Below are 18,694 nucleotides of genomic sequence, written 5' to 3'. Positions count from 1 at the left end.
TCTTCCCCATTGAAGCTCTCAGTGTCTCAGTCTTGGGAGTTTTACAACAATTCTTTGCTTTGCCATATTCTGCTAGGACCAAGGGAGTTTTTTTGAGAGACATCATCTTCTTAATAAAATATGACTATCTTAGGAAGATGGATAAATAAAACATTTGTTTCATGTGAACAAGTTTGTGAAAGAAAGAAAACTCTTCATCAAAGGTTTTAATGGTAACATGATAACAATAGCCTTGCAATGCTAAATCTTATTGCAGATGGTTCCTGTCCTTTTTTGTAATGTAAGTGAAATTGCGTTCCATCTGTTTTAATTTTATAATGGACTTAATCCATGGTTGGCTCTGAAAGAATCAGCATTTACTGCCTTTGCAATCTGCTGCAAACAAAAAAAATAGTTACATTTCCCCCTTCTAGAGGGAACTTGTGTATCTATTTGGGAGCAAACCTCAGAGCTGCTCTGTGGAGAGCGGGGAGCACCATTAGGCAGCCTCAGCCCGTGGCCAGCAGCTCCTGCCAGCTCTTGCACCAAACCCGACTGGAACTGCTGCAAAAGAGTCTGGAATCTCTGGACACTGGGTGGAGGAGAGCGAGGAGTAATCAGTGTGGCAGGAGAGATTGCACTTGGCTTTGACTAGAAAATGCTTCCAGCAGCTCCAAATTACCAGAAAGAAGTGGTCCAGAGGTGCCCCCTGGACTGAATTATTCCATGATTTTATGATGTGCTTTCCCTTACCCTCCCTCAGATGAATCAACAATTAACCTGTTTGTAAAACATGTGGTATCAAGCTGGTTCAATGCCTCATGGCATTACCTGTAGTAATTTTATAGCTTTTTGTATATCACATAGAGGAGATGCAGGGCTTTCAACACTTCCCTGGCAAGTAATTTTTTTGGCTTTTCTACTAAACTGCCTGTGCAGTACTGCTACCCTGTTCCTACCTGCCTGGTTGTGAAGTGAGTCCAGTCCAACCATACCTGCCTGGTGTGAGCACATTGCTCTGTTTGGATACAGGTGTGACTGCAGCACAGCTTTGCATACGTTTGGTAGCCAACCAAAAGTTTGGTTGGCTCAGCTGTAACTTTACTAATTCCTAAACTGGTGGGAGGTTTGGGAGAGCGGACAGGATCCTGCCCTCGAGTGGGAAAAGGGTGATGCAACACAGAGCATCCCTGCCAAGCTGCTGTATTCTTAGATATGTCTCATTCTCCTGTCACTGACATTTTTGCATTTTATTGTTAACACATGCAGATACTGACTCACTCAGGACTCTGAATTCTGGCTCAGGCTGAAGTCACCCTTCTGTACCTCTTTTCTGCCAGGTGCCCAGGCATGGACCTCTGGTGCCCCACAGTGCTGTAGAGGTTCCCATCACCCATCCCTCGGGGTGACCCCAGTTTGAAGAACCAACCAAACTTTTCCAGTTGCCTTCATACCTCTCACCCCCCCACAGCTCTGCCACTGGCCAGCAAGCCACGCTAGTGGCAGGCAGCAGTCAGACCATAACCCCCAGCAGGGTACACAGGCAGGGAACACATGGGCTCACCCTGCCCTGAGGATGTCACTGCTGCACCGCACCTCTGCAGCTTCGCACACGCAAGGGCAGGCAGGGATACCAAAGTCCCTCGGTGACATGCGTCCCTGCTGAAGTGGGTACTTCAAATGCCATCCACCTCTTTTCCCCCGCAGCTCTCGTACAAATTTAAGAGCTTGCTTTCAACATTTGGGGCCCTTAAAGGGGTAGCAGGGGCTGTGACCAGGCTGGGAGAGCAGGTCAAATAGTGAAGCACTTTATCCAAAGAGTCCTTTCCCCCTCCCCAGCTTCTGGGGTTTCATACCTGCAGGGTGCCTGACTCGAACAAGAGACAAGTGCTTCACGTGGAAAAACCATCCCACCTCCCTCCTGTGAGGAAAATGAGCGCAGCCTGCCCTTCCTGAGCCGACATCTGAAGTCACCATGTCCTTCCCAAGCCATACAGGTTGGCAAATGCCTGTCAAATTCCACGTGTAAAATGAAAAAGGTAATTGCATGGAGATGAAGGAAAGGACCAAAGCCCCAAGACAGCAGGAACGTCAATTCCAGCATTTTTAAGCTTTCCTGGACCTTATGAGGCACTTGTGTTGCTGTGCTGCAGTCTTTGAGAATTTAACACTCAGTCAAAGGCCACGGAACTGCTTTCCTTATTTTTCTGCTAATGCACGGGAAGCCCGTGGCGACTGGGGGAAAATAAGGAAGAAAAAAGAACAGAAGGTATAAAAAAAGCAACAGGAGAGGTTCAGCTGCGGGAACAGCATGGAATCAGGTGCATGAAAATGCGGTAAAGTACTGTTTTTCTCCGCTAATTTCTACTCGTCAGAGGGCTGCTGCCCGGGACGGCCGCCCCGACGTTGCGGTCCGTTCTGTTCGGGTCCGCTGGGGCGGCTCTCCCGCACACGGGCCTCAGCAGGGAGCTGCTCCGCGGGTGCGCAGCTTCGAGCCGGCGCCCACCGCGCAGCCCCTTCCAGTCTGGCGCGGAGATGCTCGTCTGCGCAGCGCCGGAACCGTCCCGCCGAGCCCGCCCGCGGGCACCTGCCAGCGGCACGCCGAAACGCGGTGAAAAGAACGCGGTGAAAAGAACAACGAAATAAAATGCAAAAGAGACGAGAAAGAGAAGGAAGGGGGAAATAAAAGGAGAAAAAATTATGCGAACTAAAAGTCAAGAAGAATAACAGGGAAAAGAGAGGAGGGAAAAAAGCTACAATGCATCTCCTTCTCCTCGGGCTGCCGATGCCGCCGTTGCCTGCGCGCAGAGGGCCGAGGCGCACCACGGCGGGCGGGGCAGAGGGTCCCGCGGCGGCCCGGGGCGCAGGGCGCGGAGGAGCTTCTCCCGCAGGGCACGGGGCCGCGCGCCCCGTCAGTGCCGGCGTCGTGCGGCTCCGGCCGGGTCCCGCGGGGCGTGCGCCCCGCTCCGCGCCCGCCGCGCGCCCATTGTTCGGCACCGCCAATCCGCGGGCTCTCCCCGCGGCCGCCAATCGCCTCCGGGGGCCGCGCGGTGAGGTCAGCGCCTCTGCGCGCTGACATCACGGCGCGGCCCGGCGGGGCGGGCCCGGGGGGGCGGGCGCGGCCCCCGCCCCGCGCCGCGCGGGTAGTGGTGAAGCGGCGGCTCCGCATCCCGCATCGCTGCCGGTGCGCAGGGGGCCGCCCGCATGGTGGACATCCTCCTCCCGCGGCCGCTCCCGGGCGCCATGGGGGAGCCCTCCAAGAGTAAGTGCGCGCAGCGCAGCGAAACGCGGGGCCAGGGCGGGCGGGCGGGCGCGGGACCCTGCGGGTCGAGCTCCGCGCCGCCGCTGCCGTCGGGCGGACTGACGGACCGCGGGCGCGCTGACAGCGCCGGGAAGGGCTGCGGCCCCATGGCGGGCGCGGGCGGCTGCGGGCTCGGCCCGCGGCAACTCCGGTGCCGCTATTGCCGTTCGTGCCCAGCGCTTCCCGGCCCCGCTGTCCTTTCTGCTGTCCGCGCCGCTGAGCTCATTTCTTTCGGCTGTTTCCATTTCTTTCTCTGCTGCCCTCTGCTCTTCCTTTATTTTTTTCTTTCTTTGGTCGTGTTACCGTTTTCCTTTCTTTATCTCTTTCGTGTTTCAGTTTGTCTTTTTTAAAATTTCTCTTTCCGTTTTTTTTAAAATTTTCTTTCTGTTCTTGTTTAGTTTTATTTCTCTTTCTATCTCTTTGATTCCATGTCTCCTACTGTTTTCATTTGTCCGTGTTTCCATTTTAACCGTCTCTGGGTTTTCGATGCTTTTGTATCTCCTTCCGTCATTCTGTTTTAATATCTTTTTCCTAATTTCTTTCGTTCATTCTTTCTTTGTTTCTTTCCTTATTTCTTTCAAGTTTTTCTCAGCCCTTGTTTTATTGGTTTTGTATCTCTGCTCTGCTTTTATTTTCCTTTTCCAAAATTCTACTTTTACATCTCTGTCTTTCTGCATTTATTTGCCTTGTGGCCAGATTAATTCGTCTCCTTTCATGTTTCCATCCTTTCTGTCCGTGTGTCTCTTTATTTCTCTTTCTACCTATTTTGGAAAAACCCAAAACAAATCAGAATCAGAAAAAATGATGAAGTGTAAAAAAGATAATGTGCTTTTCCCTAATTGCTGACCTCTGCTCTGGCACACTGCTGACTCTGACCGTACCCCGCTCGCTCCCGGCAGGGCGGCCGGGGCTGGCCCTGTGCGCGGGCTGCGGGGGCCGCATCCAGGACCCCTTCCTGCTGCGGGTGTCGCCGGACCTGGAGTGGCACGTCGCCTGCCTCAAGTGCGCCGAGTGCGGGCAGCCCCTGGACGAGACCTGCACATGCTTCCTGCGCGACGGCAAGGCCTACTGCAAACGGGATTATAGCAGGTGACCCGAATGCGCCGGCGCTCGTTAGAAAAAAAAAATAACCCAGACCCGAAAAAGCACAAAAGCCCCTTAAACTCCCCGAATTTCCCCCAACGAAAACCCGACTCTCGGCCGCTGCCCCCACCCGCGGCACCGCCTGGAGCCGCCCCGACGGCGCGGCCGCGGGTCCTGACGGCGCGTCGCGTCCCCGCAGGCTCTTCGGCATCAAGTGCGCCCAGTGCCGGGCGGCGTTCAGCAGCAGCGACCTGGTGATGCGCGCCCGCGACCACGTCTACCACCTGGAGTGCTTCCGCTGCGCCGCCTGCGGCCGCCAGCTCCTGCCCGGGGACCAGTTTTGTCTGCGGGAGCGCGACCTGCTCTGCCGCGCCGACCACGGGCCGCCCCCCGACGGCGCCGTCGCCCGCGGACCGCGCAGTCCCGCGATGCCGCCGGCCGCCGCCGCGCACCTCGCAGGCGGCGCTGACGGTGCGCGCCCTCCCCGCCCGTCGCAGAGCCGGTGCCCGGGCGACCGCCCGCCCCGCGGCCGCCGGCGCACAAGGCGGCGGAGAAGACCACCCGCGTGCGGACGGTGCTGAACGAGAAGCAGCTGCACACGCTGCGGACCTGCTACGCCGCCAACCCGCGCCCCGACGCCCTCATGAAGGAGCAGCTTGTGGAAATGACGGGGCTCAGTCCCCGCGTCATCCGCGTCTGGTTCCAGAACAAGCGCTGCAAGGACAAGAAAAAGTCCATTCTCATGAAGCAGCTCCAGCAGCAGCAACACAACGACAAGACGGTGAGCGCCCGCCCTCCCCAGCGGGGAGGGAGATGTGGGTGGGGGGTTCGGGCGGCAGTCGCGCTGAATCCCCGTGTGCCCGCAGAGCCTGCAGGGCCTCACCGGGACGCCGCTGGTGGCCGGCAGCCCCATCCGCCACGAGAGCGCCGTGCAGGGCAGCGCCGTGGAGGTTCAGACCTACCAGCCGCCCTGGAAGGCGCTCAGCGAGTTCGCCCTGCAGAGCGACCTGGAGCAGCCCGCCGCCTTCCAGCAGCTGGTGAGCCGCGCCGGGCCGTCCGTGGGGCCGCAGGGGACGGGCAGATGCCGGCCCGCCGGGCCCGGTGCTGAGGGAGGGGGACGGGGCAGGGGGCGACCGCGCCAGGCCCTCACCACCGCTGCTCCCCCAGGTCTCCTTCTCCGAGTCCGGCTCCTTGGGCACCTCCTCCGGCAGCGACGTGACCTCGCTGTCCTCCCAGCTCCCCGACACCCCCAACAGCATGGTACCCAGCCCGGCCGAGACGTGAAGCGGCCCGTCTGCCCCGCCGCGGGATCTCCGCATGCCTGCGCTCCCTGCATGAGACACCCGGCCCCGGGCCGCTCCCAGAGCGCCGGACAAACGCCTTTGTTTTTTAATTATTCTTATTTAAAAACAAACAAAAAATATGTTACTGTCGGCCAAAAAAGCACCGGGATCCTCGCTGCCTTCACCAGACCGGAGAAAGAGCCCCCACCCCGGTTTTTTCGTGGTTTTGGTTTTGGTTTTTTTTGTTGTTTTTTTTTTTTTTTTTTTTTTTTTTTCCCCTGCGGATTTCGATGTTTCTTTTCCCCAAAGAAACTCGGATTTCCCCGCCGAAGCCCGGCACGGTGACAGGCTTCCTCGCCCGCCGTTTGTGCTGGGGACGGTTTTTCTTTTCTTTTTGAAAGGGAAAAATAAATCATAAAAAATTCTACAAAATGGGGAGAGACTCCTCCGGCGTGCGGCCGTGGAGCTGGCCTGGAACTTCCTCCACGGAGCCGCACCGTCCAGCCTCATCTCACACCGATGCCTCTCCCGGGCCACGATGCCCGGCCCCGCACGATCGCTGGAAAAATGGGACACGGAAACGAGACTTTTTAACGGGAAAACCAGTACTAATAATGTTAAGTTATCAATGGACGAAGGACAGATTGTTTGCGCCTTTAACGATCAAAAGTAAGTTATTGTTATTTATTGTCAGAGTCAGCGGTTGAATAGTGGGATTAAATATTTTGGACTTAATAAAAAAAAAAAGAAAAGAAAAGAAAAATGGATTTAAACGAAAAAAACAAAAACCAACTAAAAAAAGTCGCGAAAGGGCAGCGAAGGGGCACCCCAGGCGCGGAGCGGCGCGGCCGTACGGATCGGGAGAGGAACAGAGAGGGTCGGGACGGGCACAGCCCCGGCTTCTCCCGCACGGCCTCACCGCACCCCGCTAATCGGCTTTCAGAACCGGGGCCGCTTATTTATAGCCGGGGAGGCGGAGCGCAGGTTTCCCTTTCGGAGTAGCCCCCAGGCTCGTCCGGCCGTGTCTGCACCTGCCGCGGTGCGGGGCCGCCTCGCCTCCTCCCTGGGGGTGGCGGGGCTGGGCGGCGGGGCTCCCCCTGGGCGGCGAGGCGAGGCGAGGCGAGGCGAGCCCTACCTTTCCGCGTCTCCATCCCCCCGTCCAGACCTAGGCGGCGACTCCTTATCTGCCTCTGGCATCACCTGGGAGCGCGGCAGGGCCGCTCCAGCTCCCGCGCCCTCCCCCTTACCCCGCTGCTCAGGACCAGCTCCCCGCGGGATCGCGGGCCCGCCCGAGCTCAAGCCACGGCGAGCCGCCCCCTGACCCCATCCCCGGGCAGCGGGGGAGAGCCGGGCCCTGCCGGAGCCCTCCGGGCTGCAGGGGATGGGCAGCGCGGTGCCGCGGTGGCTCCATACCCCAACAGACTGCGGAGCGGGTGTGCAGGGACCGGGCCCCCAGGGCGAGCTGCCGTCGGGGCGCACGGAGAGTCCCGGGCTGCTCAGCCCGGGGCTGCTCTGCACCGCCGGGACGAGCAATCTCCCGGCTGGGGACAGGTGGGGATGGGGATCCTGCCGCCCTCCTAGCCCCGCCGCGGGGCCCCCGCCGTTACCTGGCTCCGTCCGGGTCGGGCTGGAGCTCCGCGCGGTCTCCCAGGGCTGGGCTGGAGCGAGGCGCGTGTCTCGCCTCAGGCCCGCGCCGGGCCGGGCCGGGCCGGGCCGGGCAGCTAGGGGCGGCGCTGGGGCCGCGGCCCGGGGCCGCCAGGAAGGGACTGTTCTGCTGCCGGCCATGATCACGGTGCTGGTCTACGCTCCGGCACCGGTCGCGGTTCCCGTCCTGCCCGGGTCGCGGTCCCGGTGCCCGCGGGCCGGGATCGGCGGCGGCCCTGCCGCAGCGCAGGGCCGGGGCGTCGCGCGCCCCCTCAGCGCCGCCGCGCTGGAAGCGGCTCCGGCCGGAGCGGGCGCGCGGAGCCTCCGCCGCGCTCGGAGCGCCGCGAGGGCTCAGCGAGCCCCGCTCGAGCCACGCCGAGGCGTTAAAAATGCATGAGGTCTAAAAAATCTGCCTTAGGTGACGTATCCTCAATCCTCAAACCCAAAAAATTATAAGCAAACTTTCTCCGGGGCCAGATCTGACGAATTATTTTGATTTTATTCTGACTCTTTATTACCGAGAAAAACATCTTATGAGTGTTTTATTTTCTCTCTTTCTGTGTTGCTTATGGTGATTCAAACACACCGATGATTTTAACACAGGAATCACACAAGACAGAATAAGTTATTTTATTACAAGATATATAGAACATATTTTCTCTATTTGCAACCTTATTTCAGCAGTTCTGCAGTGCAAGTCCCACCACAGGGCAGAAAACACCAAAATCATGACATTGGATACAAGAACGAAATGAACTCAAATTATCAAAATTACAAAACAGAACTTGGAAGTATCTACAGTACTTATATAAATAGTGCAAATGATATATCTATAGGACAAGTATTTAGAGTATCAAAACCATTTCGGAACAGCGTTTTAAAGAAGGAAGTCAGCAGGAACTGGTCAGTGTGACTATGTTAGGGATTTAAAAGCTAAATACAACTCTTATTTTTTCAAGAAGAACTGTCGAGCTTCTTCCCAGGATTGCCGGGGGAATCTGTTGGAGAGCTCAAGATAATCTTGAGAACTGAAAAATTTTTCTGTTGAAGACAGAACACAAAATTACACAAGTTATTCCCTCTTAAGATAAGATGGCAGTAAAACAAGAATAATGAATGTGCAGCCAGTTTGAGATATTTAAATTACTTTAAGTAATTTACTCCCCTCTCCCTACCCAAATCTCTTCAGACCATGGGGTGACACTTCTGTGGAGCTCACGGCATCTACGCTTGGCTTTAAGAATGGCAGCAGAGGCTCTGATGAGCAAAGGCTTCCATTTGCTAGCTGGTCAGGCTCTGCCTAAGGAACACCTTACATCTTTGCACACTTCATGTTCTTGGACACACCACTCAGCCTCGTTATACTTTGGGAAGCTTCAGTGGTATTTTCTGCTCAGCAGTTTCTTTTTTGTTACCACAAAGGGCTGCAGAGGAGTTGTGCTCCTGACTCCCCAGAGCACGAGCACAAATGCAGCTTTCACTCCTGAGAGCGTGCAGTGACGTGGACAGGACTTCACCGTGCACAGGTTTGAGGGGCTGACCCTCCACGCAGCACCCAGCTATGAAGTTTGTGCTTTCAGGTTTTATTCCTGTCAGTGTGATTATTCCCATTTTTTTGGGGCACACCATCCTTCACATTCAAGTGATATACGAGATAAAAATAATCCTGCCTACGAATTACTAACTTTACTTTTTGCAACTGGATACTGTTTAGAAATCACACTCGTGTTACCACATTTTTGTTTAAAAGTTCCTCCAGTTTGAATAGTGAAAATAAAAAGCAAGTTTTCCACTTGGATTTTAGATGTTTCTTGAGAAGAATCTCATGGAAATACAATCCTGGAAAGTTGGTGCTGCAGACACTGCATGAGTCTGTTTCAGACTGAGATGTCTGATGTTGACAGTAAAAATGTCCATAAAGTTTCTTTCATTTTATAATTTATTTTTAAACAAAAACTTGATGCTTTAGACCTAGAACCACTCACCTCCTAGCAAATGCTGAGGAAATGGTGGTGGATTTCTACTTATGAGGGAGAAACAACTGTCTGAGTGTCACATTTTATGCACAATTCCCAAGACCAGATGCCCATCAACACTTGAATTTCAGATGTCTTTAGCAAGTAACAGCCATCTCAGCTGAGCATCTTTCAAATGTTTAGCCTAGAAAGGTTGACTGTATTTAAAATAATATTTATAATAACTGAGGGGGAAAAAAACCTCACGACTCTTCTGCAAACTGACAAACTTTAAAGGACAATTACAGGACAGTATTTTAGAGATTTTTGGCTCCCTGAGTGCATTGGCATGGCAGCATAGCTTCTGCAACCTAAAACTTTTGAAGGCAGCCTTTGTGTCAGCTAATTAAATATGTGCAGGTACAGTATCACATTTTAAGACACGATACCACATAGCATTGAATAAAGATTAACAGTCTGAATCCCTGACAGACGAGCAGCAGACTGGAAGACATGTATGTATAGGTCAGGATGTAAGCCAGGGAGCCCACCCCCAAACTGTAAATTTACTGTATTCCTTTTCAGCCATGCGGATTCAAAGAACTTAAATCACAGTATCTATACATTTTGCTACCCAGCTGTTACTCTGTGACACTGCAGGGAACGTACCCCTCTGCTGAGATAACTGATTTTCCATTTGGCCTGAGCTCTGTGCAAAATCCTATAGGGGAAAACAAACAAAAAAAAGGCATCAGGTTTTCAGATCTTATATCTGAGAAATTAAAACAACATTTAAAAGTCTTCATAATCATTCAAAAATACCAATACTTCATATAAACTGTAAATTAACAAACTCTGGCTTGTTTGCTACGTTTCATAATACAGTACTGCCAGCACTTAAATTCTGTAATTTACAGTGGATTTTAATACATTTATTTATATCTGTTTCAAAAAATATATTTTTAGTTAATGTCTTCTTAGGAAATAGTTATTATTGTGATTTTTATTAAGCCATTTAACCATAGCAATGTTTCTGTAAAACAAATGGTGTTTCAGATTTTTGCTCCCAACTCCAAATACACTCTTACAAAACTGATGACTGATCCCAATTTCAACAGCTGTGCTTCCCAGCAATCCAGGAGCCTGAGGTGCTGAGGTGCTGGGAGAAGGTGGAGTTGCTGCCCAGCGCTGCTGGCCCTGGCAGCCAGCTGTGCCCCCAGCTGTGCCCCCAGCTGTGCCCCCAGCTGTGCCCCCAGCTGTGCCCCAGCGCGGAGCACCGCGCAATCCCGCTGCTGTCGGTGCTGGGGTGCAGCATCCTCAAGCCAGCACGGACACCGACCTCGCCCAGAACCAGCCCGCTCCCCACTACAGATCCTGTCCTGTGCTGGAGTCTCCACCCAGCAGAGTACTGAGGAAGGGATTACCCGAGATAAGACGCAGCACAGCAAATCATGGATACTCCTGAATGTTTCTACTTATTCCTGCACATCTCCAAACAGAAGTAACAAAAATAAACAGGCTGATGCAAACTTCAGCTGATGGAAATAAATCTATTGTTAGGGAGAGCACTGTAAAATGCAGAAATGCTCTTCCTTTGATTTTGGCTGCACATTTAACACACTGTATTTAAGTGTTATATTCGTACACACCACCGAACTTTTACGCAAATGGGACTTCTTTTGGCGTTCCCTGGCAAAGGAAGAATCTCATTTTCTAGTCACAGGGCAACATTTTAGAGTCTTTCCCAAACCTTCTACTGAAGCAAATGAGAGATTTGTTTGACAAACAGCAGCGAGTTGAAACAGAAGCGGAGTGGCAGGGTCCCTTCTGCGTGTGCGGGATCTCAGCATTCCTTGGATCCTGCCAGCACCGCGCTCCGTGTGTGCGTGTGCAACACTCGGGATTAGACTTTAAAATGGGCAAAATACTGAAGGACCACTGAAGTCAGCAGTGACAGGACACTTCACAGCACAACAGCTCTTCCACATTTTAATAGAACACCTTTCTTTAAAAGCCTGCAGGCACAGTACATGAACTTGCGATCTGCGATACAACTAACTGGAAATGAAATTAGTAACGTTGACCCTTATAAATATACTTACGCTTTACCATAGCTACTGGGGATTTTAGTGCCATTTCATCTCTTACAGAACAGAAATCAACATAAACAACCTTAACTATTCATATAGGGAACATTGTCCTCCACGCTCCTGTTTTTTAGCTGAAAAAATCCCAAACTAAACTTGCCGCACTTACTAATAATGCATAAATTATATTTTTCAGTTTCACTATAAGAAAGCCAAAGAAGATGAATTATAGCTGTGTATTTAACCGGAAGTTCATTACTGTATGGCAAATGTTTTTAATCCTAAGTTCCAAACTTCTTTTAAAAAAACTGCTCTGCAATTATTTTAGTATTAAAAGGATAAAAAGTAGCTGCACTCCTAAGTTTGATGTTATGCAAAGACTTTTAGTAAATATTTAGTTCTTGTGCTTTCTCTCTGAAATGCATGTAGCCTATTATTGGACTAGCTGTAAAGCATTAGGGAAAGGATTTTGATTAACATTTCTTTATCAACAACAGTAACTTTCAGGTGACTGATACAGGGTTAGAGACTCCCAAAAGCTATTATTTTTAACAGTATGGTGTTTATGAAAACTGCATTTATTCACTGGAAACAGTCAATAAAATGTTTGAAAACCATGAGGCAGGCAAAAAATCTGATAGATAAAACAGCATATAAATTTAGACAAAGGGAAGAAAAATAATGCAAATCTTTATTCGAAACAGTATTTGTAATGACCTCGGTGGCTTACTGTCAAAAATAAAGATTGCAAGATTAGACTGGTAACATATGTTTTGTGTATTTTCTGCAAAAAAATACATACACTTACCCAGCTCTCTGTAAATCTATGGCACACAGTATACAACTATATATTTATATGTAAACACATTAATATACTGATTTTAGATATGCTATATGGGCAGGAATTTAAAAAAAAAAATATTTTAAGATCTACATCAAATCTTCCCAGTACATCCAGGAACTTTAACAGAAACCGGATTCTGCACGAACAGTGAGAACCTGAACTCCTCAGTAACCTTTCAGAGTGATAAGATGCCTCAAGTACAGGCGTAATCTGTGGTTTAGAAGAGCTGCAGTGAGTCTGGAAGCACTTCAGCGCTGTTTGCTTGTTCTGCTGAAGTGAAGATCCCCACCCTGAGAGCAAAGGCGAGCACAGCTCCGCAGCCATACCTGGATGAAGGTGGCCAGTAAAACACAGCTCATCTCCTGCTCCAGGATGATCTTGTTCTGAGGGTTATTGTAACACGCAGCTATGAGCGAAGGGAAGAGCACTTTGATTAAACGAGGATCACTGAAATACTGGAAAGGCAACTGGCAGAGTTTCTGCAGCACCGTGGGGTGACGGCCAGACTGTACAATGATCTGAAAATACAAACAGAACAAAATTAAACCACGTGATCTATCTGTTCTTCTCTTCCTCTTAACCAGAATGGGTGCTGAAGTCATGCTAAAAAAATGAGCATGGATGAGGAGTAAGGACTAAAAATAAAGCCTATAACATTTAGTTCAAATAACTTCTGTTTCAGTGTGCAAGTACTATTTTTATTGCAGAGTAATATAAAAAATACAAAGCCCTAAAAGTTTGTTTTTTTTTTTCTGTATCACCCAAAAAGACAGCAAATAAGTAATGGATTAATTCACAGATTACAGTAAAATAGATAATTTAATACCTTAATTCAAAAGACAAAGAATTACAGCTCAGGGACTATTCTAAGGTAGAGGCATGAAGGACAAAACGCCGATGCCTGCCATTTGAACGCACTAAGCACGGGGGAAAGAAAATCCAGGAAGAAATCACCAGGATTTTAAAAACCCTCCCGAAGCTTGACCATCCCTTCCTGGAGCTGGCAATTCGAGAGGACTGTGTTTCAGGGGAGATGTCTGCCACGCATTCTCAGGCACCAAAAAGAAAAGGGGATTGTGAGCTGCCCAGCGAGGAGTTTCTGTAAGGAGAGACTCAGAGAGATCCTCCCATCTGCGCTCCTTATCTCGGTTTCTATCGGTGCCATTGGCTCTAAAAGGAGAATTGTTTAGATAAATGGGACTGTTGTCATGAAGAAGGCTAAGTTTACAACTGTATACATCTGAAGAAATAAGGCAATGCTATCACTGGTCTCCTACAAAGGAACCTTTCCATTTCACTTGATATTCTTATAAAATCTTTGCCATAAAGTAAAAAATGCCCAAATCGGATCTGTTCCAAGTAACCTTGATTAGACAATTACAATATGAAAGAGCTGTTTGACCCAAAGTTGGCTTTTCAGCATAGGAGGAAGCTCCTATAAGGCTGCAACACTGTAAAACTGAGGGTCACGACTGTAAATTGTACTTGGAAAAACACAATTTTACAGGTACACACCCAGACAAGACTGCATTCAAATTAAAACCAGAAGGACAGAAAGAAGCAGTTGAGACTACAGGAACATAAATTACAGGGATTTACAAGTTTTCAAAGCACTTTTAACAATACCTTCAGAGCACACACTAAGTTGATAATGCAGTTCAGTTTAAAAACAAGATGAACAAAATAATAGTTTGCATTTTTTTTCAGTTCACCAGTCAAAAAAGACACTGAAAAACCTTTCAAAATACTGGTAGCAATGTCCTAATGCTCTTAAAGACAGGAGCATTTTTTAAAAGACAGCCAAAAAAGTGACAATTAAGCATACATTCAGACATTGTTTTGAGGAAAATATCATTGAAGCATTTGGATTATTCTAAACTCTCAGCTCCCACCCTGTAAGCAAGAGGTGCCCCCAAGTTTGGGAGAACTGTTGAAGTTTTAAATTAACCAGAGTGGCTATTATACTGTTCTATTTTTCTGTGGTAAATTCTATAATCAGAAAAGTATTTAAAGTCAATCAGAATTGGTACTAAAATAACTACAATTGGCATTTCTGATCCAGGACAGAACAAGAGAACTCCTGATTTCTTTTTAATGGCCACCATACCCTTGATGAATAGGCAGAGGAAAATAAGTTTTTGGGACTTTTTATTTTTCATTTCACAGTTCACTTCCTTTACGTGTCCTAAAAATGCCACGGATAGTTAGTGAAGTCCTGCAGATACCCAAATAGCTTCCACGGAATTATTATTTCATTATCTTTTTATTTTCAACAGCTTTACTACTATGATGTTATCAACATTAAAGATAGGAAGGGATATCGAGGGGTTGCTGACTGTTTTAATCTGGTATTTATCACATGTGGAATCAATTTAATGATTTCAGTTCATTGTACTAATGCAGCTACTAAACCTGATACACTCTATTATGTACTCTGAAGAAAAAAAACATGAGTCACCCCTTACTGGAAAAAAACCCAATCAAATAAACCTGCAGCAGAGCACATATTCCTTGTTTCACTGTCAATAGGTGGAGAAAGTGAAGGCCAGCACTTGACTTAGCAGATGAACATCAAAGAAAAATGAAAACCTTGCACTTCTCTTGCTTGATTTTTTTTTCTTTCTTTTTGAATAGTCACTTGGCTTAATAATCCCAGGGACTTTTGCAGGCCTGGAATATGGAATGCTCATCTTACAAACTGCTCTCATACAAGAGATACAAGCTCCTTACTGAAATGCAGCTTGCCTCTCCTGCTGCCACAGACTGGGATCCAGACACATTTACCTAGAATTAGCTTTTCTTGTTGCTCTCTCTCTAGCCTGCAAATCAGATATGCCTGTCAAATGTAACAAGATCCTAATTAAATCACTGCATTTCTGTACAGCCAAGCATTTAAGCACCTGCTTAACTTCAGCTATGTGCCTATGTTCCATTAATATTTGCTTGTGGTTTTCTTTTTCTGAACTGAGACCTATCAAATTAGTCCAAGCAACTACAATTATTTTTTTAAAACCAGAGCAGGAAACTCACATTGATGTTTTCTGTATTTCCTTTTAAAACATTGCTTATTCTCAAAACTGACAGATATTCATACAACTTTATTGGTTTTGCCTGTGCTTAGCTGGAATAATTTCCAGCTTAATTTATCTTATTTATGGCCCAACATGTACTAAATGCTGGAACAATCCTGTGAAAAAACAGCACACAGGTAGGAGACACAGCAAATAGGTTCCTGAAATGCTCTTTCATGATGAATGAAGGAAGTTTTCATTTGTGCCACCAGCCAACTCCAGGCCCTGATCCATCCTGGAGGTGGAGCCCCTGTTACAGAGTGGGTGAGAATTCAGGTTTAGCACACCAGAAAGCACTGGCCAACACTGCTCTCAGTGTAAAAGCCTGCTGAGGAGAGACTGGAGCAACTCAAATTCTCACTTTCAGGAGTCCAGTCTTGCCTGGTGGTGTCTGTCTGCACGTCCAGGTCTCCCACACCACGCGCGCTGCACCACAGCCAACTGTCCAGCACCATGAGTGATGTGGTGACCTGTGGCAACTTTCCACTGAGCAACACCTTGCAGGGCTGCCTATCACTTATCTTCTGTCACTCCCACCACTTTATAGCCTTCTGCAGGTCCTGCTAATTGGCTTCATCTCCAATAGCCAGCGGGTCAGGCTCTCTCCCCTGCCCTACCAGCAATCCATGCTCCCGTGTGACTCTCTGGGAAGTGCACTCTGCTCTCCCAAGTGCAATCATCATCCCCATCCACTGTACTGGTATTTCTGAAGTTTATCACTTAGGAAAGCATGATTCATGGTTTCTGAAGTCTCTAGATGGAATCCATGTTTTTCCTCACGTTTATTTGGGCCAATATTCCCTATAAAGTGTATTGCTTGGCCATTTGCTGCACTTCTCACTGTGAAAGCCTGAAGCAGTATAAAAGTCAGTCTTTCAAAACAGACTCCAATGACAAAAGCCAGCAATATGCCACACAGCACTTGAGCAATAAAATAGGACAATCAATCAAAAAAATTAAAAGCTCCATGTGGTATGAAACAGTAATAAAGTAGTGAGGGGAACTCATCATTCTGCTGGGAGATAAGGCCTCCCCTGTCACTCAGGTAGGGTGTCTGGCTCCAGACCTGATGTGACTGCTGGAAGGATATTCCAGAAGGATATTCCATCCTGGATACTCAGTCCTTCCCTGCATGTCCCCCAGGACAGCAGCCTTACTCTCCTGCCACTGCTTCCTGGCACCTTGCAAAGGACAACTTCCCAGGACTGAATGCCTTTGCTAAGGAACTAGCAGACCATATGAATCCAGAACACTCGGGCACGATTTTCTTCTGGGTAGCAAAGGGAAACGTTGCAGCTCATTTCATTTTTCAGTGAGCTCCAAGGGCCCCAGAATTAAAGTTCTGATGCTGCTGCAGGAATGAGAACCATAAGAGTGCAGCTCCTTTCCTTCCTTGCAGGGAGATAATGAGTAGCACACACAGGGGCAACCTTCGCCCAAGAATTAGCAAAGGAAAGATGTTTTGCTGAACACCTCCTAATTCCATTTTTATACTGCATATATATATATATATTTGTTCTTCACGTAATCTTTCTCTGTATTCCTTTTATCAGTGAAAACTACCATTACTTTAAAATGCATATGTATGTATTTTTGTCAAAGGAAGGTAATAAAATCCTCATACCTAACAGGATCCAGAACTTTGGAATGGTACAGCAACGACACAGAATGTCTCAGCAGTTACATGTCATATCAAATGTAAAACCTTACCAATTCAACAGTTAATTTTACTGAAAACTAAAAAAAGAATCCTCTTGCCTTTGAAACTATATTTTCATAATCAGATAACTGAGTGTACAAACAGGATTTTCATCAACAAAACTAAAATGCCATTGAGAAAGTTGAAGAATGTCCGTATGTAAAATACTGAACAAGTATTAGTTACATTGAAGTGAATTGATAATTCATAGATTCATATCATTCATATATTCATATGTTCTGAATAGACATGTAATGGAGATGCATGCTAGTAATTTGTCAAGAACTAGCAGTTCAATTAAACTGCCCTGTGAAGATTTATTATGGAGTAGCATTTTTGGTGACAATCTGAGTTTCTTTTTCCAAGTTTAACTGCATTCAAAAAAGGGGAACTAACTGAATTTAAAACTCTGCTTGCAATCTTCCAGATATTTAAGGAAGATTACGATCCTAGATCAGTTTCCAGTGGTTCTATGCACGTATGCTAAATACTGTCAGATACTTTATTACAAATAACAAAATAAACGGTTCAGTGTCAGACCAAGAACTTTTTCACGGCTTGTGCACTACACAAGGTTAGCCCAGGATTACTGCAGACTGGAAGTGCTGATTTTTAGAGCAATATTTAGTCTAGTTCTACTGGTGGATTTAGGTTTTCTTGCTTCACTCGGACATTTGCAGCTCTGTAAAAACATCATTCATGTGAGTTATTTCTGTCAATATATACAATAAACCCACCAGAATGATCTTTTAAATAAGCTAATTAATTTTGTAGTCAGGTAGAAGAGTAAGCCAGCAGCAAACTTTTTTGTCTGAGGAAGGACAAAACAAAGATTCACTTTGGGAAGAAACTTTGGGAGCAAAGGCACAGCTGGCACCAGTGGCACTGCTGGGACACATGGCAGCCACAGGGGCACGGCCAAGGCAAAAGGAGACAACACCCAGCAGCTGCACTGCCATCTGAGCCCTGGCAGTGCCTCCACCACCACTCCCAGCCAGGCCATGGGAGCTGTGCCTGCTTTCTGCAGCCCATCAGCTCCTTTCATCCACACAAGGAGGGGAAAACGGGCAGCAGAGAAAGGAAAAAGATTGCCAAGGAGAGAACTGAAATCTGTAGGCACAAACCCGAATGTGGAGTTTTGAACAAAACCTTACAAGCCATCCAAATGCACTGCTCTTGTGTGACTGACTCTGCAGGAAAATGTTGTGGTCTTTGTAGTCTATAGTCAGGCTGATGGGTTTTGTTAGTTTTAACTAAATATTAGGAGTTGTAGCTCTCTTCTCAAGTGAAAACTGAGACAAAGTTATCCTAATGTGGATACAGGAACAAGCAGTTGGAAAGTTCAGAACTTCCTGAAGCAAAACCTTCTTTGGCTCTTGGAGAAAAGCCTGGCAGCGACACGGGGTGTTCCACAGGTACTTAGAAACAAACACAGTGCTTCTTACCAGCAGCTGAATTCACTTTCTAGAAAAACATCCTTCCCAACAGAATTTCCTTTCATTTTTATGAAACGAAGCATTAAAATGTGCCCTTTACTTGTCTGTGCTCTTCTGCTATAATGTAGCTCACGTTCAGATGCACTTTTCTTAGAGCAGCTCAGTTTAAAAAGTGAATGGTTCTCCGAGAGGCACTCCCTGCCTTCTCTGCTATCTCAGATGACCTGTGCTTCCAAACTACAACATGGCCATTGTAAACATTAGCATTTTAAAATGGTACTCAGTATGGGAACCACTAATGTTTCTTATCCA

General features: G+C 48.0%; 2 protein-coding genes across 2 annotated transcripts in view; one reads left to right on the top strand and one right to left on the bottom strand.

Moving 5' to 3' along the window:
- Positions 1–3,183: 3,183 nt before the first annotated feature.
- Positions 3,184–5,647, top strand: ISL2 (ISL LIM homeobox 2). The gene is made up of 6 exons (XM_041489800.1): positions 3,184–3,241; positions 4,180–4,369; positions 4,563–4,822; positions 4,861–5,144; positions 5,230–5,400; positions 5,531–5,647. Exons 1-6 carry the CDS (start codon positions 3,184–3,186, stop codon positions 5,645–5,647), a joined length of 1,080 nt encoding a protein of 359 aa, XP_041345734.1.
- Positions 5,648–7,896: 2,249 nt separating this feature from the next.
- SCAPER (S-phase cyclin A associated protein in the ER) overlaps positions 7,897–18,694 on the bottom strand; it is a 135,718-nt gene continuing 124,920 nt past the window's right edge. The window contains exons 30-32 of the mRNA XM_041489801.1: positions 12,503–12,694; positions 9,915–9,966; positions 7,897–8,331 (exon numbers count right to left, since the gene is read on the bottom strand). Of these exons, the coding sequence (XP_041345735.1) occupies positions 8,237–8,331; positions 9,915–9,966; positions 12,503–12,694 (339 nt within the window). The 3' untranslated portion in view covers positions 7,897–8,236. The remainder of the gene's footprint in view (positions 8,332–9,914; positions 9,967–12,502; positions 12,695–18,694) is intronic.

Source organism: Pyrgilauda ruficollis, unplaced genomic scaffold (genome assembly GCF_017590135.1).
Source record: "Pyrgilauda ruficollis isolate IOZ18807 unplaced genomic scaffold, ASM1759013v1 scaffold96, whole genome shotgun sequence".
Taxonomy (NCBI): Eukaryota; Metazoa; Chordata; class Aves; order Passeriformes; family Passeridae; genus Pyrgilauda; species Pyrgilauda ruficollis.
The sequence above is the reverse complement of the archived record's forward strand: the minus strand, read 5'-3'. Positions and strand labels throughout refer to the sequence as shown.

What these genes read in the sequence shown, in the direction of transcription:
- ISL2 (XM_041489800.1), top strand. Translation starts at nt 3,184, where the DNA reads ATGGTGGACATCCTCCTCCCGCGGCCGCTCCCGGGCGCCATGGGGGAG. An exon ending in TGCAAACGGGATTATAGCAG is followed by an intron (nt 4,370 to 4,562) that starts GTGACCCGAATG and finishes GCGTCCCCGCAG; the next exon opens with GCTCTTCGGCATCAAGTGCG. An exon ending in CGCCGCCGCGCACCTCGCAG is followed by an intron (nt 4,823 to 4,860) that starts GCGGCGCTGACG and finishes CGCCCGTCGCAG; the next exon opens with AGCCGGTGCCCGGGCGACCG.